General features: G+C 56.1%; 2 protein-coding genes and 1 long non-coding RNA gene across 3 annotated transcripts in view; 1 reads left to right on the forward strand and 2 right to left on the reverse strand.

The window, feature by feature from the left end:
* LOC310826287 overlaps positions 1-19,903 on the reverse strand; it is a 430,259-nt gene that overhangs the window by 252,896 nt on the left and 157,460 nt on the right. The gene's annotated exons all lie outside the window — the stretch shown is intronic.
* The window catches only part of GCC1 (GRIP and coiled-coil domain containing 1), a 451,035-nt gene that overhangs the window by 207,367 nt on the left and 223,765 nt on the right, over positions 1-19,903 (reverse strand). The window lies entirely within an intron of this gene.
* The window catches only part of SND1 (staphylococcal nuclease and tudor domain containing 1), a 228,676-nt gene that overhangs the window by 156,379 nt on the left and 52,394 nt on the right, over positions 1-19,903 (forward strand). The window contains exon 16 of the mRNA XM_083700134.1: positions 9,550-9,659. Within this exon, the coding sequence (XP_083556260.1) occupies positions 9,550-9,659 (110 nt within the window). The remainder of the gene's footprint in view (positions 1-9,549; positions 9,660-19,903) is intronic.

Here is a 19,903-nt window from a genome sequence, read left to right on the forward strand (position 1 = left end):
CCAGCATCGAATATGGCTGCAGATGCATTCAAGGCAAAGTCAGTTGGCCCTTGCCCATGGCTCTCCAAGGCAGCCCAGCGCTGGGACCATGAAGTCCCCGCATGCTTGTGTCCTCCTCTGAGGTGGCAGCGAGGACACAGGGCCCCCGTTTGGGGCAGCCCCGGTGCTGTGGCCATGACTCCCCCCCCCCCCCCGGTGAGAGGGGGCTGGGCTTCAGCCTGTCCCCTCCCTGCACATAGATCCTGGGCCTTCCTGGTTACATAAGTCCCGCTGTCTTGCCTTTATTGTCGTATTCCTGGCAGCCAGGCTGGGAGGGTTTAGGAAAACTGATTTGTGGCGGAGTTATTTTGAGACCCCAGGGAGAGGAGCGGTGGCAGCCAAGTGCTGCAGTCTTTTAAACTGCATCTCTCATCTCGCAGCTCAGATTAATACATTTGCTGATTCCTGGGCAGAGCAGGGAGGAAAAGGGAGCAGAGATGCCCCCCCCCCAACTCCTCTCAATTTGCAGTGCAACGCTGATGGGACGCATGTGGGTTTTGATGGCTGCTGAGGCCCCCCCCTCCCCGTACGTCAACCGGCATATTCCTGAGTTGGAGATCATGTTCAGTTCATGCTTTTATATCAAATCTTTCGCTCTGGCATCTCCAACCCCCCCCCCCCCGACCTTAAAGCGAAGAGCATTTTTGCAATTTTAGCAGACATCTGAGCTGGAGGGGGGCGGCTGTGGAGCCATTCCCCCGATTGCAATGCAGGCTGTTTTGCACAGCCCCGCAGGCAGCCTCTTGTGGAGACTCCCTCCCCCCCCCCGCCCACCCCCGGCCAGACTGCCCAGGGCCCAGGAGGCACGAGCGGGATGGAGAAATGCCTTGCCTTTTAATTTTATTTCCCCCTCCGGAAGGACTTGCTTGCAGCAGCTTCTGGAGATGATTTTTCTTTTCCTTCCTTCCTTTTGCAGGCTCTCCATTGTGAGAACCACTTAAGAGCAGAACAATTTCACCGTTGCTGCAGGAGGGAGCGCAGGAAGTTAACGTGGGTCTTGGCGGAACGGTCTCCCCCTTTTGTGCGCTGCGCTGCTCTGGGGGTTTTGCAATTTCAGGGCAAATAAGCCAAAGGTGCCGCGAGTGGCCAAACAACAGGAGCTCTCCTCTGGGTTTTGATGAGGCTGGGAGGACTTTCCCCACTTGCAGATTTTGCAAGTTCTGGGCTTTGCAGGGCACCAGACCCCCCAGCCTCCCACCCCCTCGAGGTTTCCCAGGCAGCCTCATGCTCTTCGCGTCCTGGAGAACTCCCCCTCTCCGCATGGCGCAGGCATAGGCTGGCCTTGGAAAGGGTCTGCGAGACATTTCCTCGTTGCTCAGATTTCTGCAGGGAACAGAATTGCTCATCTCTGTCCATCTCTCACCCGTCTGCTGGCCGGCATGTTCCTGGCCACCTGCAGGCCGAGTGTGGTGTCCGGCCGGTTGCCCGCCTGGACTCAGACCCCTCTTATGGCAGGCTGTGGGGCAACCTGACAGAGTCTTCCCTTCCAGGCTAACCTCCGGCCTTTGCCTTCTCACTGGGCAGCCCAGGCAGATGGGCGGGATATCAAAAAAATAGGTTATTATTATTATTCTGAATTGCCTGCCTGTTTAATTGGGTCGTCCCCGCCTTCTGGCCTTAGGAGGGAGAAGAATATGTCTCCATGCCTTTATCGTTTCTCCCACCCTTCTATTTTATTTTCTAAATACCCCCCTCCCCAAATCATGACACCCTCCCATCACAAGGGAGTTCTTCCAGCCCCTCGATGGTTTTGATGGCTCTTTCCCGAGCCCCTTTTTAGCTCTGCGGAATCCTTTGTGCTCTGCAGCCACCGGAACCTGGTTGGGGATTCCAAATGTGGCTGCTTCCTAGGTCTGTATAAAAGGCCTGAAAAGGCTGGCAGGCAGTTTTATTTTCAATTCTGTGCCCCCCCCCCAATCTCCGCCACGGAATTTACCTTTCCCCCCACTGTTGCGGCATGCTGAGTTGATTCTTTCATTGAGTTATCTGCCAGCAGCCAAGCCTCTCTCCCTGCCCCCCCCTTGCGTCTGATATGCTCCCCACATCTCTCTCCGCATTTAGCGAAGGGCCTTCTGCTCCCTCTTTGGGCTGAGAGGCTCCCGGAATTAGCATATAAACACCTAGGCGTTGTGTCCCTCCCCAAGCGCCGCCGCCTCCTCCTCTGCGGCCCCTTCATCTCTTTTAAATTGCTGTCATGTTCTCCAAGGCTGGAGCTTTCAAATCTTCCCAATCCCCCTTTATCTGGAGCCGTTTGCAGCATCCTTTAGGAATGGAGTTGTCACAAGTCCCACGCTCCCCAGAAGTCTGTTGAAGAACGGCCCGGCGTCCCTTGCCATCTCGAGCTCTCCATGGCGCATCTTCAAGTGGTGCCAGCCTTGCGTGGGGGCTCAGCTGCCCCCCAGTGCCTCGCCACTCTGGAGCCCTCTCCTGGCCACCCCCGGCCCTTCCAGGATCCTGAGCTCTCGCTGCCCAGCAGGCCCTGCGCAAGGAGCAGGTGTCAGGGCGGAGAAGGTGCTCCGGTATTCGGCCCCCACCGGCACTTTGTGCAAGTATGTTTCCAAGCGCACTGGCATGCGCCACCTTCACCGATCTACCTGCTGTCCTCTCTAGGCGGCTTGGGGGCAGAGGAAAGTTTTCCTCCCTCCCTCATGACGCTGGAACTCATCAACGTCCAATGAAATGGAAGGTGAAGATTTAGGAGAGAAGGCAGCTTCCAGCAAAATATTAAAATACAGTAATAATATTAAAGTACAATAATTCACAGGAGGGGAGAGCTGCTCTTGGGCCCCAATCCTGCTTGCTGGTTTCCCACAGGCGACTGTGAGAGCAGGAGGCTGGACCCAGATGGACTGCCTGCTTTGGCCTGATCCAGGAGGCTGTTCCGATGTCCTGCCCACAGCCTTTGCACTTGGCAGGCGAGTCGCCGTGTCGCCCCCATTGCAAGCCCATCTTTCTGTGTCCCCAGTTGGCAAACGTCCCGCTTCCTGGAGCCTGAGATGCAGGAGAAGGAGCGGTTCTTCACCTGAGGAATGGTTGTTCTCTTTGAAAGACTGGCTCCACCTCTCTCTTGCCCAGGGAGCCTCTGCCCGTGAGAGACGTCTGGAGGTCTGCCTCTCCCCTTCCCCGAATCAGCCGCCTTGGCCATAAGGGAACTTGTTCCCTGAAAGCTGTGATTTCTGCATTGCGGGGAGTTGGACTAGATGAGCCTTTGTGTCCCTTCCAGCTCTAGAATCCTGTCATTTTGTCCTCCACTCTGGGCTGTATGTGGTTTTTCTTGGGGGGGGGGGCGAGGCCAGGCCACTTGTTCTCTGTGCTCCTACAGCTGTGCTTGGTTTACTTTGAGGCTGCTCCCCAGGACTTTTCTGGGGCCCCCTGCAGAATGCAGGCAGCCCCCTCAGCCTCTGCCACGCTCTTCCTTGCTGGGTCCTGGCAGGGGTCAGGCAGGGCTCCCCTCCCCGCCAGCGGCGTCCTTCCCCTGCCCCAGCACTCGCTTGTCAGTATGCTGGGGAACATCGCATGTGAAAGGCAGCCTGAGCCAGCTTTCCCCGGGGTCATTAATATGTGGCAAGGCTGGGTGCAGCGATTTTGCTGCACAAAGCACTTTTCCCTCTGATTTATTCACCTATTTCTTTCCAATGCTTTTCTCTCCCTCGATCCAGTCCAAGAAAACTCCTGTGCTATATTTATCTCTCTCAGGAGCAGCAAAGCAGCCTCTCTCTCTCTCTCTCTCTCTCTCTCTCTCTCTCTCTCTGGCAGGAGCAAGGCCTGCGGCTGTCTGGACTGGGGGCTTTGTGGTGGGTGCTGGGGAGAGAGCACCCAGCTCCCCCTGACCCCTCCGCCAGGCCAGGCCCGGCTCCCAGTTTGCAAGGTGGTGCTTTGGGAGAGAGGGGCTGCTGAGGAGCCAAGGGTGCTGAGCCGCCTTACCTGAGCCAGGAGTGGGGAGCCGGGAGGTCCGCCAGGCGGTTGGTGCCCAAGGCTGGGCTGGTTTCGGCAGGTGCCGCAGCCGTCCCTGGCACAGGGCCTGCGAGGCCAGCAGAGTCTGCAAGGTCAGGCTGGCGAAGAAAGCCCTTCGTCAGTCAACGTACAGCTGAACTGCGGAACTCCCTGCCACAGGGAGCAGTTCCTGGAGGAGGAGGAGGCTGGTGGATGCTACCGGCCACGAGGACTAGGCTCTGCCTCTGTAGTCAGAGGAATCGTAGGAGGGGAGAAGAGGGCTCTAGGGCTCAGCTTGTGGGTTTCCCCCAAGGGGCACCTGCAAAATACTCGCTCGCACAAAGGTGCATCCCTGCGCCCGCACTTGGGGGGTGTGGCTGCCCCGTCCTGCCATGGCAGCGCCTCCCTTCTCTTTCAGGAGCCCTCCCTCTCGGGGCTCCTTGCCTTGCTGTTGTTGAGAGGCCAGGCGGCTTTGGCCGTGCCCCTGGAGAGCACCTCTCCACCCTCCTTGCCCTGCTGCCCACCTGGGAGGTTCTCCGGCTGGCGGCAGTGGCGTCGCCTAGCTGTTCCCTGGCTTTGCCTGGCGTGCGTCTCTGGCAGGAGCCTGCTTCTAAATCCTTTTGTCACCTGTGCAGAGAGATCCTTAACTTTGCCACCTCCGCCGCTGTCATTCTTCCGGACGTGCAGCAGAGGGAGAAAACAGAGCCCCGTCTTCTCAGCACGGAGTGAGGTTTGGGTTGATGGCCGCCTGGGCTGGCAGGAGCCAGCCTGGATCTGGGGGGGCCCTGCACTACGGACCCGCAGGAGAATTCTGCATTAAATCCTCTGCACTGGTTCCTCTCCAGGGGCTTCCATTGGTGCTGAAAGCCCTAGACGACTCCTGCCCCACGTACCTGAATGGCCGCCTCCTTCCCTGAGGGCCCTCTTGGGGGTCCATCCCCCCTCAGAGGCTCAGGGGTTTGTGTGGTGGCCCAGGGGGAAGGGGCCTTCTCTGTGGCAGCCCCAGAACTGTGGGGCGCCTTCCCCACAGAGGTGCAGCTGGTGCCTTCATTGCACAGCTTCTGGAGGATGCAAAAGGCCCGCCTCTTTGCCCCCCGACTTCCTTTGCAGTTGGAGGCACACGTTCTCAGGACCCATCTCCTTTTACGGCTGGGAGTTGTTTTAAGGCCTTCTTAATATTGTGTTTTGATGCTCCGTTCCGGCCTTGGACCTTGGGGCGGCAAACCAGCAAACAAGACAGACAGCCTGGGCAGGGAAACACGAGAGCCTCTTAGCAAACTCCTTGGTCCTCCTTTTTGCAAGGAGGAGTGCAGAGCCACTGGGTGTGAGTGGAAGGAGAGAGCGTGCCCCCAAGGCAGGGCAGTTTGGCTGCCCCAGGTGTGTGGGGCCAGGCAGGAGTATGTTACTTGCTGGTGATGGGGCCCCTGGCCATGGCTGGGCTGTGAGCCACCGGAGCCCGTGGCCCTTTCTTCCGCCCTCCATCTTTCCAGGTGGCCTGTGTGGAACCTGGGGGCCTGGAAGAGGCGAGGTGGATGGTGTGGGTGGGGGGACAAGTCGTTCCTCCCAGTTGCTAGGAATCTGGCTGGGACCCGGCGTTGGCGAAGCTGAAACGACAGAGGCCGCCTGCCTGGGCTCCCTCTTGCGGTTCCGCCTCCTTCCCCGCAAATCTTGATGGATCGGCACTTGACCTGCCTCTGCGGCTCTAATCATGTAGCAGAAACAATCCCTGCTTCTCAGGCTGCGCCCGGCCAGCACTTGGCAGAGACAGCTATTACAGGTAATAAGCTGGCATCGCTTGGGCCTCTGCGCCTTCGCCTTCTCGATCTCATGAGCCCTCCTGCCAGGTGGGGAGCCTGATGCAAAAGAAGACCGCTTTCACATAAAAAGCCAGATTGGAGGTTTCTAAGCAGAGACATCACCTTGCCAACAAAGGTCTGTATAGTTCAAGCTCTGGTTTTCCCAGTAGTGATGTATGGAAGTGAGAGCTGGACCATAAAGAAGGCTGATCGACAAAGAATGGATACTTTTGAATTATTGTGCTGGAGGAGACTCTTGAGAGTCCCATGGACTGCAAGAAGATCAAACTGATCCATTCTGGAGGAAATCAGCCCTGAGTGCTCACTGGAAGGACAGATCGTGAAGCTGAGGCTCCAAGACTTTGGCCACCTCATGAGAAGAGAAGACTCCCTGGAAAAGACCCTGATGCTGGGAAAGATGGAGGGCACAAGGAGAAGGGGACGACGGAGGACGAGATGGTGGGACAGTGTTCTCGAAGAGACCAGCATGAGGGAGGCAGTGGAAGACAGGAGTGCCTGGCGTGTTCTGGTCCAGGGGGTCACGAAGAGTTGCTGCCCGCAGCCTGTGGAGAAGCGCAGGCACCACCATGCTCCTTGGGGGATCCCTCCGGGAAACCTGGTTTGGGCTGCTTGGAACGGGGAGGTTTGGAGCCCCAAGACTTTGCTGATCCACAGGTGTTGGGTCTTCCCCAAAGGAACCCCATGTAGGGAGGAGCCCTGCGCCCCAAGCGATCTAGCAAAGCAGGCAGGTCTTGCTTCCTGGGGCAGGAATCCTCAAACTGTGGCGTGGGAAGGGGCCATTGAGTCTGGCCTCCACAATACAGGCCCTGCAAGAGCAGCCAGAAGCTCCGTTTTGAAAGTTTGTCGACTGGGTGCCTCCAAGCCATGATGTGAAAGGAGGATGTCCAGGCTGTGGAGGAGAGGAAGGGAGCTTCCTTCTCTGCTCCCAGTTGGGTTCTCTTCTGCCGTGGACTTTGTGCCACCCCAGCCTGAATTTAGGCTCTGGGGGTATCGCAGGGCCACCTCCTCCTCACCCCCCCCATGCTTATTCCCTCCCTCGGCCCTTTGTGTCCGCAGAGTCTCTGGAGCCACATCTTTCTCCTGCCTCGAAGCGCCCCACCTCGCTCCCCCCGGGAGGAAGCCAAACTCCCCAGCGGGGACATTTTGTGCATCAAGTGGTTAATGCTCTTGACAGATGCTGTCGCAGCTGCTATAAAGCTCCTTTATGGACCCCTGTCCTCCTTGTTCTCTGTGGCAGCGGCGCATCCGCCTCACTAAACCTTTATTTCAGGTTATGTCCCAGCGGTTGCTTTCCCGGCTTTATTGCTCCTTAAATTATTCCAGGAAAAAATGGCTTCCCGTCCGGAAGCCTCTGCTCGGCAGCCAGCTTCAGCCTCGGCTGATCATCATGCGCAGGGCTGAGCCTGCGGAGCCGCAGGCGAAATGCATCTCTCGCTGCCTTGGAGGGAATCGCAGGGCTATTTTGAGCGGCCTCGCAGGGGAAGGCTGGCTGGGCGCCTTTGCCTTGCGCCAAGGAGCCGCCCAAAGTGGCTCGCGTTGACTCCCTTCCAGCCTTCCTCCTCCTGACAAGGTACCGGAGCATGGAAGTGGATTGGGGCTGCGCTTCCGCCACTTGTGGGGCAGGAGTTTGCCCCCTGGCAGGAGGGCGGCTGCGGCGGTGGCTGCTCTTGTGAGGCTGCGGTGGAGGGGGCAGCCCTTGACAGGCAGAAGCTGGCACTGGAGACTTGTCTCACCTGGGGCCTTGCATCCTTGTCCTGCGACTTTCCCCCCCTCCCCACTGGCCCCACTTCCGGCAGTTGTGGGGGTTCCCAGTAGCCCCTGCCCCCTCTGCCTCCCATTGCAAGCTCTGTCTTGGAAAGCACTGATAAGTGCAAGTGTGAACTGAGATAATCAGTGCCAGCACCTTTGGCAGTGGGAGGATGGATGGCAGATAATAGATTGAGGTTCAATCCTGATAAGACAGAAGTACTGTTTTTTTTGGGGGGGGACAGGGGGCAGGAGTGGGGGGGGGTACTCCCTGGTTCTGAATGGGGTAACTGTGCCCCTGAAGGACCAGTCCGCAGCCTGGGGGGCATTTTGGACTTACAGCTGTCCATGAAAGCACAGGTTAATTCTGTGTCCAGGGAGGCTGTCTACCAGCTCCATCTAGTACACAGGCTGACACCCTCCCTGCCCGCAGACTCTCTCGCCAGAGTGGTGCATGCTCTGGTTATCTCCCGCTTGGACTACTGCAATGCGCTCTACGTGGGGCTACCATTGAAGCTGACTCAGCAACTGCAATTAATCCAGAATGCGGCAGCTAGACTGGGGACTGGGAGCGGCCGCCGGGCCACATAACACCGGTCCTGAAAGACCTACATGGGCTCCCAGTACGTTTCCGAGCACAATTCAAAGTGTTGGTGCTGACCTTTAAAGCCCTAAACGGCCTCGGTCCAGTAGACCTGAAGGAGCGTCTCCACCTCCATCATTCTGCCCGGAAACCAAGGTCCAGCTCCAAGAGCATTCTGGCAGTTCCCTCCCTGCAAGAAGCCAAGTTACAGAGAACCAGGCAGAGGGCCTTCTCAGTGGCGGCGCCCGCCCTGTGGAATGCCCTCCCATCCGATGCCAAGGAAATAAATCACTATCTGACTTTTAGAAGACATCTGAAGGCAGCCCTGCTTAGGGAAGTTTTTAATGTTTGATGTTTTATTGTGATTTTAATACTCTGTTGGGAGTTGCCCAGAGTGGCTGGGAAAACCCAACCAGATGGTCGGGGTAGACATAATAAATTATTCTTACAATCTGCACCCACAGAAAGGCCCTTGGGTGCTGGCCTTTCCAGCTGCTCTGTCTCCTGGGGGGCCTCTGGCACTTGGAGTCCTTCTCCCCCCCCCCGGCTCAGGGATGGGGTGCAGCGGAAGCAAGGTCTTTCCAGGGCTCCTTGCAGAGGAGAGCCTTCTGCCCTGGGAGGATGAGGAGGGCAGTTCTTGAGGGGGGGCCGCAAGGGGACCCCAGGCCTGGCCAGGCGGCCTCCAGGGCTCCTTCTTGGGCCTGGCCGGGCGGTCCTGGCAAGCCTCCTCTCCAAGGCAGGTCCTGTTGGGGGTCTGCTCCTTTTGTGGGGAGCTCCTTTTCCGGCTCTCAATGGTGATGATGATGATAATTATATATTTAAAAAAATTATTCCTCAGGCAGAGCCGGGCTCAGGGTGGATAACACCAGTAAAATTACAGTAAAAACATAATAGGGGGAAAGAACCAATTTGAAATACAGGTTAAAATGCAGTTTAAAATGCAGACTCATTTTAAAAGTGGCCAATAGATCAAAACCATAAGGGGAGGGAAACATAAGGGTCAGACTGTGCCTCAGCCAAAGGCCTGGCGGAACAGCTCTGTCTTGCAGGCCCTGTGGAAAGATGTCAAGTCTTGCAAGGCCCTAGTCTCTTGGGACAGAGCGCTCTACCAAGTCGGGGCCAGTACTGAAAAGGCCCTGGCCCTAGTTGCGACTTGGGACCTCCAGAGTGTTGTCATTTGTGGACCTTAAGGTCCTCCGCGGGGCAGACCAGGTTGGGTGATGCTGAGGAAACATCCTTGTTCCAAAGGTCTTGTTGGAAAGAACCCAAAGAGTCATCTGTTCCACCCAAGTTGCGGTGAGAGAATCCTTGATGGGCGGCCATCCATCCTAGCATGGAAGGAACTTGATAAAGTCAGGAAAGAAAAGGAAGCTCACTGAAAATCTCTCTCTCTCTCTCTCTCTCTCCGTGCCCCTCTGCTTCCTTCCTCAGGTATCGAATGTCCCCGAGGTGCACGAAACCTGCCCGGCCTGGTCCAGGAGGGGGAGCCCTTCAGCGAGGAGGCCACTCTCTTCACAAAGGAGCTGGTGCTGCAGCGAGAGGTAGGGGGACAGGGCTGCAGGGGGAGGGGCGTTGTCTTCCGGTCGTCTCCTTCCTCCGGTCTCTCTGTGGAGCAGCAGCCAGAGGCTCTGGCTGCCCAGGCTGGGAGGAGTCTGGCTGGTCCCTTGCAAAGCGCTCTTGCCCTCCTTCTGGGCCAGGATCTGTGCAGGCAGGCAAGGGTTTGCTTGAGAGAGAAAGGCTGCCAGGTGGGATGGCGCGGAGAGTTGTTGTCTTTTCTGGCCCGGGCTTGGCAAACGGTGCGTTGCGGCTGCGCAGACTGGGCTCAGCTTAAGGATGTGGCTCCGCGGGGGTCCAGCTGGCTTCGTGGGCAGAGGGACGTGGGCTTACGGGGCCACGAACTTGGGTGCCAGGGGGAGGCGGCACAGGAGCAGCCCCACGACTTGGCCCAGCCGGGTTTTGTTGGGCCTTGGGCTTCCTTTGGCAGGGGGGAGGAAGCCTCCTCACATTTGAGCCTATGAGGCTGCCTCTGGGTCACTTTGGAGGGGGGGGTGGTCCCAGGGACCCCAAAGCCTCCTCCCTTCCTAGGACTTCGCAAAATGTGGTTTTGTGGTGTGAGCTGCCTTCATCTGCATGTGCGGAAATGAGCATTTGAGGTTGCCAGAGGCCCCCTCCCCAAATAGGCCAAGGTGTTCTTTCAGGGTGGGGGGCCTGGACTCAGAAGAGGTGGCCTCTTCCAGGCAGGGGGAAGCGGAGGAATTGAGCCTGGGATGAGAGTGGATGGATTTGTGTGTGGATGTCCTTGGGCAGAGGAAGGCCAGGGTCCCTCCCTCCCTCCCTGATGCCTGCCCCTTCTGCCCCCCACCCCACCAAACACCATAGCCACATGCCACCCTCCCCAACAAAATGCCCGCCTTGATTTCATGACCCTGGAACATTCTTCTCCCGGCTCCATGCAGGAGAATATTTATGGATCGTTTTTTGCGTTGTTGACCTTCGTTGCCCCTCTTAACGGTTAGCCTGAAATTGGCTTTGGACCAGGGCTAGTTGCTCAGGAACCGCTGGGGCGCCTTGTCGAAACTGCGCCACCCAAAGCTGCCAGCCTCGGACAGGCTGACCTTTCTCAGCCGTCAGTCACTTCGAGGCTTTGCATTGCCAGCGGAAGGGTCTCTCCCAGGGCCTTCCCGCGCTTGTCTTGCTCTGCTTGTGCCGGGGCCTGGTTGGGCTGGGCTGCCACTGCCCCCCCTTACGCCAGGCGGGGGCTCCCAGCAGGCGGGTTCAAGCCCCGGTCCCTGTCTTTTAGCAGTTGCTCTACTGGCCGGACCTTCAGAGATGGTTGTGACCGTGGCTGAAGGACTCGGTTCTCAAGGTGTGCACGGCAAGTAGTCTGTACGTGCTTAGAGGCACTCTTATTTGCTTTGCACCCCCCTCCCATCACGCCAGGGCTTCAAATGCCACTTGTGATGACAGAGGCTTCTCCCTGGTTAGGACACCTGAGCATGCTTTTAAAAAATGAGTGAAGCAAGTCTGTAAGCGCCTCTCAGATTTTGGGAAGACTCCAGACGTCTCCTGCTGTGCCTTCTTGTAGTAATGGGAAGGGGCTGGTAGTGTTGAGGGCAGGCGACTTGGGGAAGGTTCTTCTCAAGTGGAGGGTCTAGGTAAATGTTGAGGGTGTGAGTGAGTTGGGGTCTTGGTCCGCAAATTCAGACGCAGGCCCGCTGCAGAAATGCATCTCCTTTTGCCCCCTCCCCAGCCACTTTCCCGCTTCTTGGGTCGCTGCTAATCTCTTCCCGCAAGGCGTCCTTACCTTGGCAAGGACACGGCGGCTTCTGAGCTGGCGTGGCACGAATCTTGTGCACTTTGCTTGTCCGAAGGAGACAGCGCACTTTGCAGGCTGCCTCTTCTGCTGGCCCAGCAAAGTGGAAGGAAGGCCCAGCCGTAGTTGGCGGATAGTCTGCCCCTATGGGACAGCCTGTGGGTAAGGGAAGACATTTCTCCCGGCCGCTGGGACAAAGGCAGCAACAGGAACCTTCTCGCGTGTGGGCACAGAGAGGCGCAAGCGGCGCTCAACATCCTTTCAGCTCTTTGGCCATTTGTGTCCCACGTTTGGCAAAAAGACAGAAGCACCGTGGGGTGGGGAGTTCTGGCGGCTGTGGGGGCCCTGAGCAGACTGTGGGTGGTGCCTGCGCCTGCTTGAGGGGTCGGCGGATGTTGCTCTCCGTCTCCAGGTGTTCACAAGGCCCCCCCCCTGGAGGGGGTGTCAGCTTGTGGGGAGGCTGATGTAGCAAATATCCTTCCGAAGGGGAGGCGGTTGCCTGATTGAAAAGGGCTCTGATTACGGCGTGTTCACAGCAGCACCGTTTCCAGGCTCCGGCAAAGATTGCACTGCTCTCCTCTAAATGGCACTGGCTGGGAATCGCAAGTGAAGAGATTGCTGCTGCTGCTGCGCTCAGGTCCGTCTCCCTGGCCTTCCTCTTGGAGCAACCGGTCAGGGAAAGCAGGATTCAGTGTCCCTGCCCTGTTTGCACTGATCCAGCAGCTGCCCCCAGATTCCCCCTTGGTCTTGGCCCGGAAGTTCCCAGCCGATAGCCCCCAAGAAAGCCCTCCTTCGGCCGCCAGACTAATCTGTCAGTGTGGAGATTTGGAGATGGGAGGGGCTCGCCCTCCTGCCTGCCAATATTCCTCCTCTGGTGTAAGACCTGCCCCTCCCTTTTCTCCCTGCCCGGCTGCCAGGTTGTGTTCAGGCTGCACAATCACTGCCGTCTCCCTGACCCGCTGCCTGAGTGCCTGGTCATGTGCGAGCAGGAACGAGGGTCCTGAGGGAGCATCGGGGTGTGTGCTTGTGTGCACCATGCACAGAGGCACCCAGTCTTCTCTCCCTACCCGCCCACCCCCAGTTCAGACCCCCTGCTTGTAAGGAGCATGACCGGCATGTGAAGAGCCGCCAACGAGGGTTGCCGTACTTCCGTGATTGAAACGGGCGCTGCCTCACGCCAGGCGCCTTTGGTATCATTGTGCTGTGATTCATAATTGCAATGTTGGAGCCAAGATGCCCTCTGCAGCCACCTCGCTGAGTGGCTGCGGAGATGAAATGCCCCCATTTGGCACGAGGCTTGCTCTTCCTCTGGGGTCGTCTTCAGAGCGCCTGGGCGTTGGTGCCAGGCTTCAGGCCCCTGCCCCCCCCCCTTGCGCCAGGCGGATTCCCTCCTTCCAGCCTGGCCAAGGCCGTGTGGGTGGCAGGGGCGAGGTTGCTCAGGGTACCCTAGGCAAGCCTCTGCCCAGAATTCCTTTCTTATTTATTCGGTTTGTATCTGGCCCTTCCTTCCAAAGGAGTCCAGGTCGCCAAATTACAATGGATGAAGAATCTTTGAAAGTATTCCAATGCATGGAGGTGCACTAAAGCAGAAGGGTCACTTATACATATCCAAAGCTTCTGGGATATAGTATATGATGAACTTAAAAAAATGTTTAAATATAATTTTGTGAAAAAATACAGAAGCTTTCCTGTTAGGAATAACAGACCCAGGTATAGCAAAAGAGGGTGGGGAAATATTCCTGTATGCCACAGACACTGCAAGGACCTTAATTGCCAGAAATTGGAAAGAAGAATTTGTGCCAGCAAAAAAGGAATGGTGGGTTAAATTATTAGATTATACTGAATTGGCCAGATTAACAGAGACAATTAGGGGACAAGCTAGACAAGAGTTCCAAAGAGAGTGGGGAAAATGCAGAGAATACCAAACTGCCCCCAAATGCACACCTGGACTTGTTTCGATTAATTTCTATAGGAGACTTGGTGGTTTTTAAAGTCATAATTGGGGAAAATGGTAATGATCACATATAAAAGAAACAGTACACAAGAAATAGATAAGGAGGTCATTTACAGAATAAAGGAAGTCTTTTATTTTTATGTTATGTTTTCTTTGTGTAAGGGGATAGGAGTTTCATTTTGATAATTAAATTGTCAGTGGTGGTGGGTTTGTTTGTACGTATGAGTTGTTGTGGACTATGTTGTAAATAAAATACTACTAATAATAATAGGGTTGCAATGCAGATGCAGAGCCTTCTCTGCTTAAAAGGCTACAGTCTTCAACAGTCGCTGAAAGGGCAACAGAGGCAGCGCTTGTCCGATATTCCAGGGGTGGGAATCTCCAAGGGCAGAGGGGCTGCCCCACACCAGGCTCAATACCCAAGTATTGTGGAAGGGATCATGGAAGCCTCTGGTAGAGCAGAGTTTGTCACTTCAGGCTGTGGGAATGGGAGACGGGAGAAGAACCCTCGTTCGGATGCTGCCTTACTTTGAAAACTCCTTGCAAAGTAGGAAACTCCCCGGTGTGCTGATTTACTCACGGCCTGGAGCTCTAAAAGCAATAGCAACTTTTTAAAAGAATTGGGGGAGGGATTATAATTTACTTAGGGGACCATTGTACACAAATAAAAATACAGTTTAGCAGGACTGTGAAAATGCGCTGTAAAGAAACGAAAAACATGGACAGCTTAGAGAAATGGAAAATGTGGAGAATGTAATGAGATGTAGCTTCAGAAGAATTGTTTTAAGGACCCGTGCAGGGGACGGGGGTGGGGTGTCACGAGATGCAGAGAATCTCATATATGGATATGGTGGAAGTCCCCCCCCCCCTTTTTTTATTATTTTGGATTATTATGTATTTTTTTGTAAAAACCAATAAAAAATATTTGTAGAAAAATAAATAATAAATAAAAGCAATAGCAGCTCATGGAGGACCATTGGGAGGTGTCACCCCAGCCTAGAAAGCGGGCAGAGACTCCTTGCAGAAGGAAGGCAGGAGTAGGCGCAGAAGCAGGCCCTTCTCTGCAGACACGGATGGAGTGCCCCCCCCCCCCCCCGCTTTGGGGCTCCAGGGGGCTGTCCAGCCTTGCCACAAAGAGCGTGCTTGCAGATCCGGTGGCTCCTCCATCGCCTTTGATGGATGAAACGGGCGGCGGCTTACTCTGGAGCGCGATGGGGCATGAAATGGGATTATGAACACCCTCAGGAGAGGTGTGTGCAGGCACCTGAGACTGGCGGGGCCTGTCCTGGGTGAGAAAGTGGAGGAGGTGGGTGCAGAGGTCCTGCTTGGAGAGATCTGTCCCTGCCGGCCCGGTGGTGGCTGTGGCAGCTTAGATGGTGGCAGCAGCAGCAACAGCAGCAAGGGCTGCTCTCCAGAGTGTCTGAGGAGAGGGGCCCTGGCCAAGGAGGTGCCTCTCTCGAATTCGTGGCCAGCGAGAGGTCCTCTGGGCTTTCCAAGCATCTTGGGAGACTCCTGGACACCTTCCGCCAACCAGAGAAAAGCAAGCGCAGCCTGGATCCACTCCGGGGGGAGAGAGGCTCCTGGGACCAGCTGCTTCCACGGGGACGGGGCCCGCCTGACAGGAGTTCAGTCTACACTCAAGTAGGACCCTGGCAGAGACACCTGCCCGACTGGCATGTTCTCTCCCTCCTGGTCGTTCGTTCAGGAGCTTCAGAAGTTTTATTCTGCCCGAACATCGCAGCGACCGATGCCAACAGACACCGGCACACTTAGGGATCCGCAGAGTCTGCGCAGCTTGCGTAACAGAGCTCAGCAACTCAGCATTTTGGCTAATCTACTTTATTTACATATAAACACTCACAGGGCACTGCAACATGGTTCCCTCTCTCTCTAGCATCAGACAGCAAAGAGAAAGAACAAAGGACAATAGTCCCACTTTATGGAACACAGGAACACAAACATCCTGTCTCCGTCACTTCCCACTTTGTGGAGTCAAAACATACACCGTCATGTGATAGACAACAATCCCATGACTGCAGACACAGAGCAGGAATTCTAACATCACCTGCTTGTGCACAGCCCCTATGGGCCACCCCACTGATGGAATCCAAGCACTGTAGACACACACGTGGGGATTGGGGTGACAGGAGAGGAGCAAGAGGAAGGCATGTTCTTAGCCCAGGGGAGGCTCTTCTCCTCCACAGGCGGAGGAGCACCTGGCTGGAGGCCTTTTCCCAGGCCCAGCCTATGCTGCTGAAAGCTACCAACATGAATGATGGACCAAGATGCTCCCTGTGGGGCTGGAGAGGGACCTCCCTCCCTCCCCACTCCAATACACACAGACACACTTATTTACTTGTGGGTGTTGTGCATGTGCGAACTCAGCCTGTGCCCTACAGGGAAGGGGGGCATCTTTGGGTCACGCAGTGTAAGGGAGCAGGAGAGGGAGCCAGGTCTGCAGCCTCTCGGGAGGTTTGGGATCGAGGGATTTCCAGAGAGGGCACTGGAGGGGTGCCAGCACGGCAGCTGCGTTTGCCCAGAAAGCCACCTTTGCACCAGGACTCCTCCTGCCTTGGCTGAGGGCGGCAGGCGGCTGCCATTCTTGTGGGAGCTCCCCTTGTGGGCTGACCTTGCGCCCCATATTGGAGCCTCTCGCCTGCCCCTTGGCATGCTCAGGAATGCCTCCTGGGCTGAGTGTAGCTGAGAGATCTGCTGGGGTTTGGGGTTGCAGGAGAGAACAGCCGAAGCGATCCAAGCTCGGGTCCAGATCCAAGCGGTCCAGATCAGGGGTGGCCAAATTTGGCCCTCCGGCTGTTTTTGGACTACAACTGCCATCATCCCTAGCTAACAGGACCAGTGGTCAGGGATGATGGGAATTGTGATCCCCAAACAGCTGGAGGGCCAGATTTGGCCACCCCTGGTCTAGATGCTTGGCGGGAGGGTCCCGTGGTGGCAGCACAGGGGTGCCGTTCTCTCCTCCGCGCCTGCTGTGCGAAATGCCCTTCCCCATCCTCCCCTCTCCCACGCTTCTGTCTGTCCATCTCGCAGGCCCCATCTCCTCTCTTCTCCTGAGCTCAGCAGAGCCTGCCGGTTCCTCCCTCCCTGCTGCCAGCCTGCCTGCCAAACACAGCCTCTCGCGGGTGGCTCCCTTAATTAATGGCCTCTTTTCCCTCTGGATCCAGCTCTGTGCTAAGGCTTCCGTGACCCACTCAGGGTAGCGGCAGATGCAGAAAAAGTTCTGTCAGGCCTGGAGGGAAAGAGAAGGGGAGCCTGCCTTCAATAATAATAATAATAATAATAATAATAATAATAATAATAATACCCTGCCCATCTGGCTGAGTTTCCCCAGCCACTCTGGGCAGCTCCCAATCGAGTGTTAAAAACAATACAGCATAAAATATATTTAAAAACTTCCCTAAACAGGGCTGCCTTGAGATGCCTTTTAAAAGTAGGATAGTTGTTCTTCTCTTTGACATCTGGTGGGAGGGCATTCCACAGGGCGGGCGCCACCACCAAGAAGGCCTTCTGCCTGGTTCCCTGTAACCTCAGTTCTCGCAGTGAGGGAACTGCCAGAAGGCCCTTGGCGTTGGACCTCAGTGTCCGGGCAGAACGATGGGGGTGGAGACGCTCCTTCAGGTATACTGGGCTGAGGCCGTTTAGAGCTTTCAAGGTCAGCACCAACACTTTGAATTGTGTTCAGAAACGTACTGGGAGCCAATGCAGATATCTCAGGATCAGTGTTTTGTGGTCTTGGCAGCCACTCAGTCACCAGTCTAGCTGCCACATTCTGGATTAATTTCAGTTTCCAGGTCACCTTCAAAGGTAGCCCCATGTAGAGCACATTGCAGTAGTCCAAGCAAGAGATAACTAGAGCATGCACCACTCTGGCCAGACAGTCCGCGGGCAGGGAGGGTCTCATCTTGCGTCCCAGATGAAGCTGACAGACAGCTGCCCTGGACACAGAACTGACCTGCGCCTCCATGGACAGCTGTGAGTCCAAAATGACCCCCAGGCTGAGCTCCTGGTCCTTCAGGGGCACAGTTACCCCATTCAGGACCAGGGAGTCCCCCACACCTGCCTGCCCCCTGTCCCCCCAAAACAATACTTCAGTCTTCTCAGGATTCAACCTCAATCCGTTATCCGCCACCCATCCTCTGCCTCCAGGCACTCGATGGAGGTTGGGAGGTCCTGCCTATTTGTCAGAAGGGCAAGTCAGTCCCTCCCAGGCAGAGCTGTGACGTGATGAGAACGAGCCCCACCTGCCGATCCTCTGCCCCTCCTTACCTGTCAGGTGGCCTCTCCTCACCAGCAGCACCTGGGGGGTCTTGAAAGGCTCTGCTGAGAATCCATGTGGCAGCTCCTGCCTGGGGGAACCTCGCTCCAGCTCTCTTCCCCACCAAGGCCACTTTTGCAGGTGGCTCGTTGCCTGTGCTTGTGCCACAGCCGCCCGTGGGTAGCGCCTGCCCAGCTCCTTCGGCAGCAGCCTGGTACCTTGCTTGGGACACCTGGCCAGAGGCTCAACCCGCCCCCTGGGCAGGGCAGGGCAGAGCAGCGATGCCCGCTGCAGTCCGTTCCTGCTCTCCATCCCTGCCAGCAGAGCCTCCTGGCTGCGCCTTTAATTGTGATGAATGCACTGGCTTCCCAGGAGCTGTCCCTAATGAATTTCCATCCGCAGCTGCCACCTTGCTGCGCAAGTCTTCAGAGCGCTGCCTCCGGAGCAGGGCAGCCGCTTCCAAGAAGGAAATGTGACTAGCAGTCCATTACAGCTGATGGGATATGGATTTTTGGCTTGGCGGCCACGCCAGCTCCTGGTGCTAAATGGTAATTTTTAGAACAGGGTCATCTCTGTATTTTTAGTCTGAGCTGGAGGCGGGGGCCAAGTGCTTAGTGCACACTTTTCCTGCTTCCCTCCTCCCTCTCCGCGCCCCCCTCCCACCCGCCCGGGGGCCAAGGCGACGGAGCTGCAAGGCCGGGGCTTTAATCCTTCAGCAGCTTAAAGCGCTGCAGAGTTCACCCCTGCCTCTTTTCCTCCGGCGCCCAGGGCACATTTAAACGTTTTCTTGTAATAATCTCAGCACTTCAGCCCCTGCCAGGTCAGCAGCTTTGCAACTCTTTTGCTAACTGCTGGGTCCTCCAGGAATCGGGGAGAAGGGCTGTTTTTCCTTTTGATTATTTATTGTTGGAGTTAAATTTAGGGCCAGGCTGCCCCACGTGACATTCGGCTGGCTCTCCATTCTTCCCCTATCGCCGTAATGCGTTTACCAAGGCAGGGAGAATGGCTTACGCGTACATAAAAGAATATGCGTCTTGGAAATATAGCAGGTGAATCACTAAAGCCAGAATGAAGGCGGTTTGTAAAAACAGCAGAAATCCACTGGAATTAGTTTCCAGCGCCGGGTTCCCCCAGGGAGAGAATTCGAACGCTTTGCGGCAGCCGCGGAGTCCTGCCCGGCCCTGGAGCCCCGCGGTCAAGAGCCCACGAAAGAGACAGGCTGGGAGAAGCAGCAGGGGCGCCAGGAGGCATTACGGCTTACTTCCTGGTGCCAACCAGGGAGGGGGGCAGAGAGGACTGCAGTGGGCCCCAAAGGGACCCCCTCTCATACGTGGAGAGCCACCCAGGCGCGTGGCCTTTGGGTGGCCTCCTGCCGGGCCTGTTCCCTGTGCTCCAGTCGCTGATGCTCCAGACGAGGTGGCCACGATCCGCCCCTCTTTGCCCCGCCCTGCCTGCTGGTTTCTCCCTGTCCTGGTTGCGGGGGGACGTGAGGCAAACCAGGAAGGGGTGTGGGGCAAAAGGTGTTTTTCGTAGTTTTGGGGACCTGAATCGGCTTCAAGACCATAATGGGATGGGCTTCGCGGATGAGACGCCTCGCAGGAGAGGAGGGAGATGGGGTTCCTTTCGTGTTCCAAGGACAAGGTTCTGTCTCTCTGCAGTTAGAGGGACTATGGGATGCCAGGCAGAAAGAGGGAGCTTGTGAGCTTTGAGTTGGCTGGAGAAAAGAATGTTAAGAAGGGTCTCCTGGATCTGGCCAGTGGCTCATCTGGTCCAGCGTCTTCTTCTCCCTGTGGCCAATGAGATGCATCTGTGAAATCAGCAAGCAGGATCCGGGCGCAAGAGCCACTCGCCTCTCCTGCAGTTTCCAGCAACTGGGACTCAGAAGCACGGCTGCTTCCAACTGTGGAGGAAAAGCTTTGCTATCCTGGCTAGGAGCTATCAATAGCCATTTCCTCCTCCATGAATTTGTCCAACCCTCTTTTAGAGCCATCCAAGTTGGTGGCCACCTCTGCCTCCTGTGGCAGTGAGTTCCATAGTTTAACTAGGAAGTTTTCCTATTATTATTATTATTATTATTATTATTATTATAGTATTATTATTTATTATTAATAATTTATTACCTATACCCACAGGTCTCAGGGTGGTTCACAGGATAAACTCACGATATAAAAAAAAACAAAATACAAAATAAAAACAACCCAATAACACCCCCCTCAAACACATTTGAAAAGGACATTCAAAGGCC

The sequence above is a fragment of the Podarcis gaigeae genome (assembly GCF_964106915.1).
Source record: "Podarcis gaigeae genome assembly, chromosome: 10".
In the NCBI taxonomy this organism is placed as follows: domain Eukaryota; kingdom Metazoa; phylum Chordata; class Lepidosauria; order Squamata; family Lacertidae; genus Podarcis; species Podarcis gaigeae.